Raw genomic sequence first — 15314 nt, forward strand, 5'->3', positions numbered from 1 at the left:
CACTGTGGGGAGAGCTGTTGATTCTTGTGGAAGAAATTAAATTGGATTCGTACATCTCTTAATGTGCAGAAGTCAGTCCTAGAAGCAGAAAAAGATCTAACCTTAAACCTTAGCAAATTGTTTTTCTTGTGGTAAGATGGAATTTATTTGTAAATGCGTCACGGAAAGCTCACACCTTGCGAAAAAAGAACCAAGACACCTCGCTACAGCCTAGAACTCTCCCTTTTGAATAAAAGTAGGAACCCCCCTTAGTGTGCGTACTCATTCCTGAAATGCTAATGTTCTGCCTGACTTACCCTTGTCCACTGGGCTCGTACCAAATACTCCTTCATTGTCGTCTTAGTAGGATCCTGTCGTGTTGTGTGTGTGTGTGTGTGTGTCTCCACCAAGCCGCTTTGACTCTATGCAGGGTGTTCACGGTCACTTCTGAGTGCACATGAGCCTCTCAGTTCCAAGTTCAGTTCTCTAGAGACTACTCCTGTTAGTGTAAATGAGTGGATGCCTCCCTGGTTGAGAAAGGACCTGCTGGGGCAGTGGTGACACCACGGGGCTAAGCTCTGAAGGCCTGTGCCCCGTCTGATGCTAATCACGTCTGCTGATTCTCACTTTGGACTTGACATTTGTAGGCACTGGCCTGGACTGATGTTCTTCAGATTTCAGTGGAACCAGTTCAGTGGGCCATTTCAGCATTTTTTGTTTGTTTTTAAGGGTAGCGGGTATTAAGACTGAGACACACGTAGTAGGGTTTGATATTTTGTTAGACTCTGTTTGTTTACGTGTGTATTCTATGCAGACACATACATGTTAACACATACCTGAGTTATGCACACCTAAGTTGTGATTAAATATTGGAAAGCAACTCATGTAAATGGCATTGCGGGTTCTGTGTAGCTCTGAGGACCTCGGCTCAGTCTGGTCAAATGCAGACTTGCTGTGGAAGTCATTGTACACAGGCTTTTCCCCCGCGGAACCGACAAAGGCTTCTCCTGGTCCAGCATGTCCCGTTAGTGCCTTTCATGACTACAGTCCACAAAGTAAGAGCTTTCGTTTCATGAGATGTTAAAGTCTCTAAAGTTTTCCCATTTGTGACTTAGACAAGCCTCTAGGAAATTGTAGCTTTTATAAATGTAACTTATTGATTATAAACTTTAAATAAGTTTAGGGAAAAAAATTCAAAAACAGGATCATCAGTGGGAAAGTGCATCAGATTAGTGCTACTTTGTGATTTAAACTACAGATGACGACAGTAGACGGTGATGCTTTTAAGAAAAGCTCTTGCTGTTTGATTTCTTTTTTTTTTTCTTTCTGCTAATGAGAATGTAGCAGAAAGTGATGGATGAGCGAGCTCCTGTGAGCTTCCAGTGGAGATGCCCAGTGTGCTGGGGCAGAGTGAGGCTGCAAGCTCCAGCACCCGTGCCAGCTCTCCTGGTCATCACCCAGTGAGTCCCAGTGAGAGAGCGGTTGGGGACCTTCCATTAGTAACGGTTCCTCTGTGTGCCAGCAAAAAGTATTCCACCTGACATTTCCTGTGAACTTGCTATTCTCTAGTGATCCTTTTCTGCTTTCCATGCCAAACTTGGAAATAATTCTTTGTTATAGAAAAATCCATTAAAACCTATTAACAGAATTGAGGCTGTGCCTGCCACCTCATTGCTATATATTTTCAGACATAATCATGGGTTGGTTTTTTCAGAATTGAATTAATTATCGTAATGTAGTACTTAACTTGCTTAAGTTTAAGGTTCATTCCGTTTTAATGTTTATTGTCCTGAGTGGCCTGATTGGAAAGAGTAGTTTATTTGGTGTTGTGATTTCAGATATTAGAGGGTGATGTTCCTTAATTATTTGTTTTAATGAAATAGGGCATCTGCAGATAGTCCAGACCTGGGAGGGACTTGCTCAAGTTATGGTCACATAGGAACACACTTACTGCAGGTCAGTGCCCGAGTGGGGGCTTCCAGACCTCAGGTCATGTAAGGTCTGTGACATTGTTCTCTTTGTTCCTGCTGAGGCAGCCTCAGGTGGGACTGCTGTTCAATAAATCCATAGTCGGCTGATTTTTAGGTTGATTTTGTATTGCCTTTTGCATAAAATGTTCCCCATCCTGCTACATGCTCTAGTAGATTTTTTTGGTATCTTTTTTTTTTCTCTGTGAAGTTAACATTATTTTAACCCTGTTGGTTTGTAATTTATCTTAAATTGTTTCAACAACACTTCTGTGTTAAATTATGTACTGTTAATATACATTTGCATTCTTTTTGTCTTAAAAAGGTGAGAGGTTCTTCTTCTTTTCTTAGAATCACACTAAAAAAAATAGTAAAGTGTGGCAGGTTAATTGCTCTGTAATTTCACGGAGGGACAGAGATGAGAGAACGGTGGACTTCTTGGGTTTTACTGCTCTGGGCTTCTTGGATAATAACAAGAGAAACCTGACTCCTTTTCTAGGCATCTGTGCTTCTGATTTTTCTTTTGGTGGCAAGAAAACTGCAGAGAAAATCTTCGTTAAAATTTTGAAGTCTTGACTGTTGCTTAACATTTGATAATTGGGCTTTTTTATTTTTAAAGATATATTTATTTAACTTGACAGAGTTACAGAGAGAGGAGAGAGAGAGCGATAGACAGCTGCTGGCTCATTTACTAGGAGGATGCAAGGGCCAGCTCTGGGGTTCAGGAGCCTCTTTGTGGGTCCCACATGAGTGTGGGGGTCCAAGGCCTTGGGAAAACAGGGCAGCATGGCTCAAGTCTTTGGACCCCTGCACCCATGTAGGAGATCCTGAGGAAGTTCCTGGCTCCTGGCTTCAGCTCAGCTCTGGCTGTTAAGACCTCTTAGGGAATGAAACAGCAGATGGAGGAACTTTCTCTGTGTCTCTCCTTTTCCGTGTAAAATTTGACTTTCAAGATGGAGATGTCATCTGGAAGAAAATAGAACCCAAACTGATTAATTTATAAAATTGGTACTAACGTAAGTTTTTATGTTTGAATTCCCACTATGTATATGACAACATCTAGGACCTGCAAACTCTAAAATAAACAGGTATAATTAAAGGGATTATGGCGTGTGTGTATGTGTAAAAGCCTTTTTAATGAACAGTAACAGGGCATTTAAGTCCCGTGTGTGTGTGGGAAACTGAGTAAGTACCAGGGATATACAAAGTCCCTTGTCTGGTCTCCCCTCTGCATCATCTGACAGTGCCTGGCTTATTAGGGTCTTCTTTCATGAGGCATATATGCCAGTGAATGGCACAGGGTGTCCTGTAAGGTGATGGGCGTGTGGAGTTTTCTTAGAAGCTTTAAGAGAGCAGATATCTGTACTGAAATGGGTGTGTGCAATTTAGATGACCAATGAGGGGCTTGTTGTGAAAGATGTGGAATGACATGAATTTAGGGGAAATAACTGTCAGTAATGATGACCAGGGGCCCATTATGGAGTGCGTTACTGGACTGGAGCCATGTGGTCAACAGTGTGTCCGTGATGAGAATCTTGCTACTGCAGTCACAGGATTTGACAGGACTTGATGATGTGGATTTAGAAGCACAGAAGAAAAATAAGCTGATGGCGACTAGTAACTTAGTGGGAGTTACTCACGCGTTTTGTTGTCATTGTCATGTTCAGATGATCTGGACTGCCGTGTGGGACTGTTCTCCAGAAAGTTAGGTGAAGGGTCAGGGAGCTTGGGATCCAGAGCTTGGGGAGTTACTGGCGTAGCTTTGGGTAAAGCCAGAGTAAAGGAGCAGAAGGAGCAAATGCCCATAAGGAAACAGACCAGGAGGAGCAGGCAGAGAGAGAGGTATGGGAAGGCCAGCTCTGGTGCTCATGTCGGTGTGGATGGAGCATCAGAGGCCAGTTTCAGCAAAGAGGACGTGCTATCTGTGGCTTCCGCTAGATCTGGAAAAGGCAGCTGTCAGATGTTTCCATGAGTCCAGGGGCCCTGGAGTGCAGATGACAGGGTGCAAGGATTGTGTGTGTTAAGGTGGTCGGCCATGCAGGGGCTTGATAAAGAGCAGATGGACAAGAGATGAGAGCGAGCCTGGCCATCTGTAGAGGTGGCAGCTGAAGAGGGAAAAGAAACATTTTACTAAAAGTAAGTGAGTGTTTATCAGGTGCCAGCGGCATGCAGTATCTGCTGTGAGGTGCAGAGGAGACCGCAAAACGTGTTTTAAAGAGTCAGATGTTGGTCGGCCCACCCCCAGTGAGCTGTTTCCAATTGTTTTGACTTCAGTTGGGTGGTTGGTTCATCATCCCTAAGATGTTTAAGACGCTGGAATGAAGCTTGCAATCTGCAGGACGCAGTTACTGACAGACATCTGATGATGAGGGACAGGATTGGAAGACTGAAGGAGGGCAAAGACAGCGATAGCCTGTGGAGGTGAAGGGCCAGCTTAGAGCAAAGAGGAGCCTGCTTGCTCTCAGATGTTGAGGATGTGTAGAGGAGAAGGAATTGTGAGAACGCTGAAGAATCAAATATAAATGTCATGTGGAATAGATGGGGAGTTAGGTAAGGTGCATGCGTATTCAGTAGCTGGCCTTTGCAAAGTTTTAGACTGAATGGAGCAATGCAGTTGGTGCTAATTTTTTTTTTTTTTAATCTTAGAAGGAAAATCAAATCAAACCATTCCAGGTGGTGGTGGTTTGGACTGAGATTTTGTGTGTGTTTGTTGGGTTAATATGTAATGAAATGGACGTAGTTTGACATCTATCAGATAATGTGTGAGTATTCCCGTGAGCATCTGCAGATCAACATGGATTTGCGTCTGAAATAGGCTCCCTTAGCATAGAGTTTGGGAAGGGACGTGAGAGGCATAGGTGTGTAGGCAGGCTCTTGAGAACGCTTGCTAATTGCACTTTAAGATTAAAAGTGGCTGTGTATCAAAGATGTACATGTGAGGTGTTAGGGGATTTTGGAGGGGATTAAGAATTGGAGCAATTTTCTGGCTATTTCAGTGCCTATGTTTCCTTCACAGGTGTGATTTTCAACACATTTAGAAAACATAATTGTGTGCTTATAATTTTTGGTTACAAATGATAAGGGAAGAATTGTGAACATAATGTCACGTGTCCTGCTGGAGAACTTTGAAGCTGTCCAGTTAGAAAGGCTCTGGCAGCGCCTGCAGGGCAGGGCTTGGTTGCTGGAGGATGGGGACACTGCTTTCCTTTCTACATGTGTCAACTAATTTACCTGCGTAGTGTTCTTACTTTATTTCGTTGACAATATTCTAAGTACACACAGCCAACAGATAAGCACGGGTCAACAGCAGGGAAGGGCTAATTAACTCTGCACTTTGATTTTGACATTCAGACACAGGAAGACACGGGGAAGGTAAGAGGAAGAAAGTGAAAGGAATTTGGAGAGGAGACGCGATGTTGACTTTGAAACAAAGCTTCTCAAGATCCTTCTTACTGCAGTAATTCCATTTTTTCGAGTGTTTGGTGACATTCTGCTTGGAAAGAGTATTGTAGAAGGGACTCTTACTCTCATAGGTTAGATGTGAAAATAACTTATTTAAAGGCAATTATTCAAATTTAAGCATCGCAGAAGTTAGTCTGGAATTAGCCACCAGTTGTTCTAGGAGACGATTCGGCAGGGTTTTGAGTTGAAATGATTCCTGTTGAGGGCTATATTTAACTTAGCGTCTTGCTTCTCCTCCCCCTCACTCCCCTTCCCACTCAGAGGAGGCAGCAGGGCCTGCCCACAGCTTCCTGTAGCCGAGCTTGATGCCGCACCAACTGAGGTCAAGCACTCCCATTGCAGCCTCTTGAGGGCTCTCCCTGTGTGTTGCCAGTGTGCTGGTAAAAATGACTTTAAACTCTTGTCAGTGCAGTTACTGGTGCGTGCATCGCAGTCCCACTCAAATAAACCTGTCACAACACAGAGTCGGCCGCTGGAGAAGAGTACAAGGGCAGGCCTCTAGCTTTTCATTCGAGCATCACTAAACGTGCACAGAGTGCCCAATTATTTCAGCATTATTGAGCAAGCCTAGAGGACGACCCAAGCCTTGCTACATTAGATTTTCTTTAGTAATTTGCTCAAGTACCGCTGAGGACACTTAAAGGGCTTAAAATGGTGGCTGGAACCAGTTTCCTTTCCTGGGTTGTTAATTCACGTTTCCTCTTTCAAATTAACTCTCACTGCCTGCTGTGCACCAGTTCTGGGAGAACTGTTTAACACTAATTTTCTCAATCTTTAGTGTTTTTTTTTTTTTTGTCTAACATAACTGCTTTAACAGTTGTTCATATGTATGTTTTGATATAGAAATATGTGATAGTAAGACTTTGTTTTTGGTGGGAGAATAAAATATGGAGTCTTTAATAAAGAAATCTGTTCACATCTCAGTTATGAAAAGTTACTTAAATAACTTCACTGTTTAAAAAATTTATTTACGGTGTGTGTTTGAAAACCCCTAAATTCTAAGACAGGAAGCATTTTTATCAATTGTACCTCTTTTCTCTCTTCCTATTAAAAATATCCGTTAGGGAGAATTCTTTCCTTCATGGATGCTGGATTGTTTATGTGCACCTTCAGTCTCATTTTGGAGGGGGGCAGGGCTGCATGTTGGGGAACAAATTCAATATCTCTGTCTGGTTTTTCACAGCAGCAACAACTCCAGGCCCAGCATTTGTCACATGGACATGGTCTGCCTGTGCCTCTGACGCCGCATCCCTCGGGGCTGCAGCCTCCTGCCATTCCACCCATCGGTGGCAGTGCTGGTCTTCTGGCCCTCTCCAGCGCCCTGGGAGGCCAGTCCCATCTTCCAATTAAAGATGAGAAGAAGCACCATGAAAATGATCACCAAAGAGGTGAGTGAAGACCTGGGGCTGAGCTGACCCACTGGCTCTGGGGAGTGCATCCTGGCATGCCAGTGTTGAGTCTGTCTCTGAAGTTAATCCTGCCAGTGACCAAATGGGGGAATTTCTGCTGGCAGGTAAATTAATTATTGGGAGCAGTCCTTTGTCCAATAATACCCTAGTGGTTGGCAAGAGTAAGTACCCTCCCCCAAAGGCAAAGGGGGCTGTTTTATGCTTCGTGTCTTTAATACCTTCCTGTGTTCCCCAGATCAAAATGAATAGTGAAATCCCACAATTCTGTATCTTTGAAACAGCTTGTCTGCATGAATAGCTAATTTTGACTGAATTCATTTTGGGGCAGAAGAATTATTGACAAGCGCTAGCTTGATATTTTTCTGAATCACTTATTTTATAAGTCAGATGAGCCTATGGAGGGGAGGTGGAAGTCTCCTGGTTAAAAAAAAATGTGTCAGCAGTCTTAGTAATTGAAAAGGTACAGTTCAAATTAATGAAATCGGGTGATTTAATGATGCCTCTACCCAGTCTGTTTAGAAGCATGAAATTAACTAATTTCTTCTGATAAGAACAACACAATTATATATGCAACTAATTGATTTAAAGGCCGTTTGTACTCCTGGGTTGGTTTCCTCCCTGCACTAAGATAGATGAAGGTACAGAGAGCCATTGCGATGTGAGTGTATGACCGTGCTGTGCTTAATAATTATCTTTATTATAGGAAAGCAAAGCAAAGGTGAAAGTCTTTCCCAGCATTCCTTTGTGGGAATTGACTTAGCTTGTGAGTGGTTCATTGGTTCAAAGGGTGTGGTTTGTAATTAAAAGCTCACATCAACTACTGATCAAGTGTCATTACAATGAATTATAAAGTTGGCTAAATGATTTTATCACATGTGTAAGATTCCTGTCTCTGATATTGGAACACTGTTGCCATGTGTCATCCAGTTATCTTAATACAGTGGTCCAGTGGCGAGGCAGGATTGTAAACACAAATGGGAAAGTTGATAAGGAGCAGAAATAAGAAATATCCAGCTTTGGCCCTTCTGAAGTTGTGTTAAAGGTGGATGGGTGAATTTGGTTTAGAAGTATTGATAATCAGGTTTACTGCAAGGCTGGCACCTGCAGTCTGTATGCGTCAGAGTTCAGGTTTGCTAAAGGCATGATGTTGTGTACGCTAACAGCACTTTTCTTTTCTCCTTCTTCCCTCCACTTTGCTTGTGTCGCTGCTGTTTTGGCTGCAGACAGAGACTCCATCAAGGTAGGACTCCGAATCCACGGGTGAATGAAGTACAAAGGTTTTTAAATGAATCCAGTAGTGGACTCGAATTTAGAGGATGATTTGGTGGTCTTTACCAAGTAATGCTTAACTGAACTTCTCTGTTCAGTTCCATGTGCGTGGTTGAGAGTTTTGGAAATGTGTTCCCATCTCTGTTTCAGAATCGGATTGGGAGACCGAGGTTGGAATACAGTAGCTGGCTTGTGTTGCTCATTTTTGTTATTACTTGCCACTTAGGCTTTGGCAATTAGAGATAATGAAATGAAGTAAATAAAGTGGTTTATAAGGAAATTAGTCTCATTTGCAGAACCAATTCCATTTTACAGAATTCTTTATCAAAACATTTAAGATAACTTAGAAATAATTGTATATCTTTAATAACATCTTGGCTTTCAGTACAGCAAGTTAGCGCTCCTTGGGTGTTAGAGCTGTTTCATCTGCCTTCTGTATCTCTTACCAGACAAAATGTAGGGAAGAAATAGAAGCATCTAGGCCCTAATGATTTGGATATGCCTAGTAACACTGGAATGGGATGGACTAGCTATATTTTACTAAGCAAGCAAGAAAGACAGGCTGCTGGGGCCAGACATGAGTAACGTATAGAAATGACTTTGATTACTTTGGAACCAGAAACAAGTATCAGTGTCACCACATTACCCATAATTATGTCACGTACACTATTGTGTTACTTAACCAGTTAGAAGGAAAAGGCAGTTTTTAAGCATCGGTCCAAGTATGGGTACTACCAGTGTCTTGTCTTCCAGTCTTATTTTTTTGTAGCGTACAGTTACACATCTGGCAGCTTTCAGGGAAGCTGTGTATATGAAAATTAAACCTGTGATATCACCTTAAATGACTTTTTACTCTTTTGCCCTTTTATGGGAAAAGGAAATTGGGGTGATTTCCTAAACCCTGCAATAATCAGTAATAAAAACTAAGAATATCTGCTTTGCCCTTCAGAAATGTTTGTAGTTTGAAAAGGCATCTGCTCTTCTGTTTAAATGTCAACATTTACAATTAGAGCTACACACAGATTATTTATTTATGCATCTATAATTGTGTATTTTATAGTATAATATGTGTATCAGTACTTAGATTAAAGAATGCTTGATCGGAATGTCGTAGGTGTTCCACACATGTCCTTAGGAAATGGTGGCTAAGCGTGTTGGCCAGAATGAACTGATAGCAGCTCTTGGAAAGCGTACTTGGCTGTGCTGAGGCTGCGTTATAAACATTTCCTGGCTGCTTATGATAAATATATACCTCAAGGCAGACCAGTGAACTAAACAAAATTCTCTCATGCTGCACTCCCAGCAGACTGTGAAAATATTTATACTTCATTGGATGCTTTTGTGTCAATTACATTTTCTGTTCCCTCCCCCAAGAGTAGAGTGTATTTTGAAATCATCTACAAATCACTCAGAGTGAGTCTGGAGGTGTCCAGAGAGCTGGAAGCCAAGGGTAAAACAAAAAGGAAATGGAAGTGGATCGTTTTTTGCTTGACTTATTATGGAATAGTGGCCAGGACTGGATGTGTGTGTAGGGTACCCTTCTCCAAGTTCAAGTTCTGTTAGGTCAGGTCTGGGGCTGTCCTGTGTCTTTGCCAGTTGAAATAGTTTGCACGTTTTCTTCAGTGTGTCCTGTGGTGCTCAGACAGACAGTTGCTTGATCTGGCAGTCACCTCTAAGCTCCTGCGAATGGCTCTGTTAGAGAAGGGACTTTGCATGACTGTGTGCCATGTGACTCAGGATGGTTTTGTCAGCAAGAGCATGCCGGCTGCCTGCAGCTGAAGTCGGGCTGGTATGAAATAATTTATTCATGCGGGGTAATGCTCCTTAACATTTAACAGGTAATGAACTTGACATAAATTTTCCTTCTTGCTTTTAATTTTTCCCTTTCCTCTTCTAATGTGCAAACAGGCAGCTCTGGTACTCCAAATAATAAGTAATTTTTGGCCATCTGTCAAAAGGAAATTTCAACACAAATTTAAATTAATGGTGCCTGAAATTTTTTATAGCTCCTCTAAAAGCCTCTAATGTGCAGAAAATTTTGAATCTGCTGTAGTAATTAGTGTTGCATGTAATGAGGATGTGGGCAATAGCGTGCCAGCCCCTGTGTAACATTGTGAGATGGTAGTGAAATTGTGATTTAGAAAGGTTGTGATGGGTTTAATTGTGAGAGACACCTCAGAATGTTTCCTTGACATTGCAGATATTCCATAGGGCAGACTTCAGAATAGCATATAAAATACCAATTTAAATGTATTGTGAAGATTTGGGCATTTCAGGTAAATCTGCTTGTTAAAGCCTTGGGCCGTTTTTCCTCCTCTGTCTCTAACTTCTTGAAGTTCTGTGGACACAAAATTACATGCTATTGGCTTTATTGATCTTGTTTTCTATAGCTCTGGAGCCAGGTTCGTTCCTAAGCCTGTTATTTGCGGACCTGGATCTGAAGTTTCTCAACAAGGGTGGAGAATGTAAATATGGATCTCAAGGAGAGAGCCCTGTAGGAGTCTGTGAATCACTTTCTTTGGTGATGAGAAAATGCTGAAGTACAGGTTCAAGGCGACCACAGCCTTCCTTGCTTGTCCCTTTACTGTCCATTGGAGTCCATGTGCCCATGTAGGAGTCTTAACACAGAAAGCATAAAGCATCATCTACTCTCACTGCTAATGGTGGGGTAAAAAGGTCAGATTTAGCTCTCCAAAGCCCCTCTAGTTTCTTGTTTCCTGGATTGGGGCTGGTTCTCTCCTCTCTAGCAAAGGCATGAGTAAAGCCCGAGGCTTCCATGGGTTGTTCTTTTCCCTGAGGGTTGAAGGGTAGAAGTGGTCATCTTGACAGTGCTGCAGAGAGGACGTTCCCACATGACGGCAGGAGCTCCCATTGCTGGAAGGGACCAGTTCACGCGAGGGGTCAGCTGCCTGAGCTTGCCAAGTTCCCCCCAGGTCTCCTAAATGAGGGCAAGCATTTAGAGCCACGGGGCCCAAAGTGCCTGAAATGTGGTAGGAATCTGAGGGTGAGAAGTTAGTCTTTTCAGACTGGATTACTGCTACACTTACTGGCAAACCAGGGTAGGGGCGGTCCTGGTGGGGGTTATTGTGGGTCGCTCCAACTAGGCTGCAGCTCCCACTGGTTTAGGTGAGGGCCAAATATGTGCGGGGCAGAACCAGGCTGGACCGCAACACCCATTGGTTCCAGTGGAAGTCGGGAGTGAAAACAGAACCAACCCAGCAATTACAACCACCAGCTGATTGGAGCGATGGACGGTGCCTGGCCCTGTACTTGTTAGCACATACAAGAAGTTTCTTTGGAGATCTTCCTAATCTAAATGCTGGACTCAGAACCCTAACGAAGAAAAGAGAGAAGACAGAACAGGTCAACCAACCATCTCAGCTATGATGGACTATGTGAATCAGTGGATTTTTCAAAGACCTCATAGTGCTTGGAGTGGCAAGATTGACAGCGATTCATAACTGTTGCAATATCAAAACCACTCGAGGAAGAACCTCAGAGCATGCCCTACACCCGGGACTTGGGGAGGGTGGGAAATTGGGTGGGCCTTCTCCCTTAATACCCCCCTTTTTAACATGAAGGTAACAATATGGAAAACATACTAGTATTATCCACTTTCCTGTAGCCCTTGAACCTTCTTACTCTAACTAAGTATGTGAAGAATGTCAAAATTAATTTTATTAATAAAAAAAAAAAAGAAGTTAGTCTTTTGTCTCAAGCTACAAGTCTACATCGTTTCAATGCCAGTTAGCCAAGAATAAGTACTAAATCAAGACCTTTCAAGTAACAAATTTCACTATGCCCTAATGTGGCCGATCTCTGTTGCTTCTACACGAACGTTATTATTGTGCATACCGTGTTACACCGTAAGTCCTTCCTGTGCGGTCATCCCGTGTTTTCTCGGAGTAGACAGTAACTTTAACAGGTCAAGTCTGTGAAGGATTTGCCTTGTCTGATTTGTGAAATCTGGCAGAAGCAAGTGTTCTTCCCTCTTTAAATGATGCTGTTCTTTTATTACTGTGTTAGAGTGGCTCCAACAAGGAGTATGACATTTTGATGACTTATGCATTTACAAATCGATCTTCATAAGCTCTGTCAATTAAAAATGCTCAGCGCAGTGTTTGGGGATGTTTTCACACAATCCACTTTTTTGTAACTTCATGAAGTCTTTGTAATTTCTGCTGGTATAATGAGTATAGGTGGTGCCTTTTTAATTTTTTTAAATTGTACATATAATTATTTTCAAGCCAAGTACTTTTGTTGGTGCATGTAATGTGTTTTTCTGTGTGATTTGTTTGTTTTTGTTTAAAGGTTTTCACATAGATCCATTCATTGCTTGTGTTTAGAGCAATTGTTTATTCTGCTCTAATTACATTTTGGTATTTATTGTGTGTAGATTTTAGAAAGTACATTATTGCTCTCTTCACTTATTTTTGTGTAAGCAGAAAATGTTTATCAGTGGAAAGCAGAGTTGGTTTTATGTTCAAGTGGAAGTGTGTGTTAGGCCAAGAAGGAAGCGTTGCCTCGTTAGTTGGGTGGTAAGGTGAAAGCAGGTCTTTAGTCTAACACAGTGAATACCTCTGTGAGCAGTTTTCGCAGTGACTTGCTGGTCAAGGTTCTCTTCTAGGGTCTAATGTAGTCTGTGGGAGTTTTTCCCCTTTTTCCTCTCTGTTTTTCCTGTCTCCAAGGGAATGCCTTCAACCCTTTCTAGAAGTATACTTTACCCTTTGACATCTTCCACTTGGGAAAATAGCAGGGTAGAAATCCGTTGAGGGGTTGGCAGGAGAGATGCTAGCCACATAGTTTCGTTGCTTTTGTTTTTGATCCTATACTTCCATACACCCTCCTGCAAGAGAAGAGTTTGGGTTGGGGGTTAGCACTGCTTGAATGCCTGCATTTCGTGGTGGAGTGCCCCTTGGAGTGAGTGACATTGACTACTCCTCTGTGGACCTAGCTTCATCCTGATACTTCTTGGGAAGGCAAGTGGGCGATGCCCCAACTGTTTGTGCCCCTGCCATATGAGAGAGGCCAGTGGCATTCTAGGGTCCTGGCTTTGGCCTTGTCTTGCCCTAGCTGTTACTGCATTTGGCGAGAGAACCAGTGGTTGGGATTGGAAGATTGTATTCTCTCTCTTTCTCTCTGCCTTTGCAATATGTTATCCTTTGGGAGAAAGTTTGATATAGTAAATATACTTTGCTATAGACTTTGAAGGACACATTATGAAAAGCCCAAGGTATAAAATGGAAATAACGCAAAGCTGGATTTAAAAGGGATGGATAGGTGAAATCAGTAAAATACTGCAGAGAGCATCTGAGCAAACAGGTAAGTAAAATGATAGTGGGCTTGCTGTGTCCGTCTTACCCCTCAGTTGTCATTGCTTCGGAGAAGTGAATTGAGGGCTGGGGCTTGGCACTCCCTAATTATCCACTCTATGCAGTGTTCTCCCCTGAGCAGTTGTGCCACCGAAGGGACACCTCCTACTGTAGATTTCCCCTGGCAGGGTGCTTCTCCTTATTTCATACCTGAGGGAAGTTTTAGAGTGAGAAAGCCATGTCCAAGGCCCGTTAGCCGATACTATCTTCCAAGGAAAGTCCTTTTGATGACTCACTCCCTTCTGTTATTGAAATTAGAAGCATACTACAGAGGACAACAGTGCAAAGGAAACGTGTGCATGCAACACCTAGGTACAGCAGCTACTTGCTGTGTTTAGCCACATTGTGTCTGTGTGGAAACACTTTAAAGGACACCCCAGAGAGCATACATCTTACTTTTAAGTACTTCTAGATGCAAATTGAATATGATTCTCTAAATCTTTTTTCATTAACTGTAATGCCCGTAGTCACTATTTAATTACAATTTTTGCTGTCTTCTCATATCTTGTCTGTAATCAAACTTCGATTATTTTGCGTAATTGCTTTTCTGGAAATGGGATCCTACTCATTCTGTTTCATTATAGCATCTTTTATGCGGCTTTTAATCTAAATCTTAACCTAAAAGTGAGTTTCCCTCACTTTTAAATGCTCACTTTTAAGCTTTTGCTGTGTCACTGAATAATTCCGCTGTAATCTCCTTTTCAAAACTCATCGACAGTTGGTCCTTGTCCACAAAGATTGACATTCATGCCTTCAAGAAGTTCAAATTGTAGCAGGAGTTCATAGCCTTGTTGTGTGGTTGGAATTCCGTCTACTTAACGTATGTGTGTGTGTAAAAGATTTATTTTTATTGAAAAGGCAGATTTACAGGGAGAAGGAGAGACAGAAAGATCTTCCATCCGCTGGTTCACTCCCCAAGTGGCTGCAGTGGCTGGAACTAAGCCAATTGATCCAAAGCCAGGAGCCAGGAGCTTCTTCTGGGTCTCCCGCATGGGTGCAGGGTCCCAAGGCTTTGGACCATCCTTGACTGCTTTCCCAGGCCACAAACAGGGAGTTTGGAAGGGAAGTGGAGCAGTCAGTACTCAAACCAGTGAGTGCCCACATAAGATAATCATTGGTTGCAAAGTGAGAATTTAGCCACTGATCCATTGTGGTGGGCCTGTAATTAATATATTTTTAAAGACCCGTTTAAAAGATACATTAAAAAGCCTGTGGTAAACAGTGCTTATCAGTGGATTTGGATTTTCTGTACATTATAGTCTGTGTTTAAAGGTTAAAAAGATGCTGTTAATGGTGAGCATGCGTTTCTAGGTATTTTATTGCCATGATTCTTGATAACATTTACTTAATTTTCTGTCACCCACATGCACGTGCAAACCTAGACTTCACTCTTGTGCCCATTCTCTGATGATGAAAGAGAAGTCCTTGCTGGTGTGCTGCTGTGACTCAGCAGAAACTCTGTTGGCACTAGAAGGAAGCACACTAGCACATCTAGAGTATCCGCTGTTCTAGGGGGTTCTTCACCTGACTGCTTCCTACCGCAGGCTGAGCTGAGCACACCATTGATAAGGTCATCCACCTACATAGATGTCACTGTGCTTGTTTTAGTTATTTTATTAGATTTAGGGAGAAAATCTTCCATCTGTTTTTTCATTCCCCAAATGACCACAGGGGTCGATGCTGAGCCATTTTGAAGCCAGGAACCCATTGCTTCTCTCAGGTGTTCCACAGGAGTGCAGGGTATCAAGGACTTGGGCTATCCTTCACTGCTTTCCCAGGCCACAAGCAGAGAGCTGAATGGGAAGCGGGGCTGCTGGGATTAGAACTGGCAGCTATATGGTATCCCAGCGCATACA

The 15314-nt window shown here is 42.6% G+C and overlaps 1 protein-coding gene across 26 annotated transcripts in view; it reads left to right on the forward strand.

Annotated features, from left to right (window-relative positions):
- The window catches only part of TLE4 (TLE family member 4, transcriptional corepressor), a 130450-nt gene that overhangs the window by 57744 nt on the left and 57392 nt on the right, over positions 1–15314 (forward strand). For 10 of the 26 annotated variants that reach the window (XM_040988824.1, XM_040988829.1, XM_040988819.1 and 7 more), the window contains 2 exons: positions 6595–6796; positions 8041–8057. The exons of 1 other annotated variant lie outside the window; for it this stretch is intronic. In XM_040988824.1, the coding sequence (XP_040844758.1) occupies positions 6595–6796; positions 8041–8057 (219 nt within the window). Of the gene's footprint in view, positions 1–2827; positions 3578–5552; positions 5562–6591; positions 6805–8040; positions 8058–15314 lie in introns of those variants that run through there. 15 more of the 26 variants (XM_040988818.1, XM_040988815.1, XM_040988805.1 and 12 more) reach the window with 9 other exon arrangements.

The sequence above is a fragment of the Ochotona curzoniae genome, unplaced genomic scaffold (assembly GCF_017591425.1).
Source record: "Ochotona curzoniae isolate NIBS_2020 unplaced genomic scaffold, NIBS_Ocur_1.0 contig_50, whole genome shotgun sequence".
NCBI classification, from domain to species: domain Eukaryota; kingdom Metazoa; phylum Chordata; class Mammalia; order Lagomorpha; family Ochotonidae; genus Ochotona; species Ochotona curzoniae.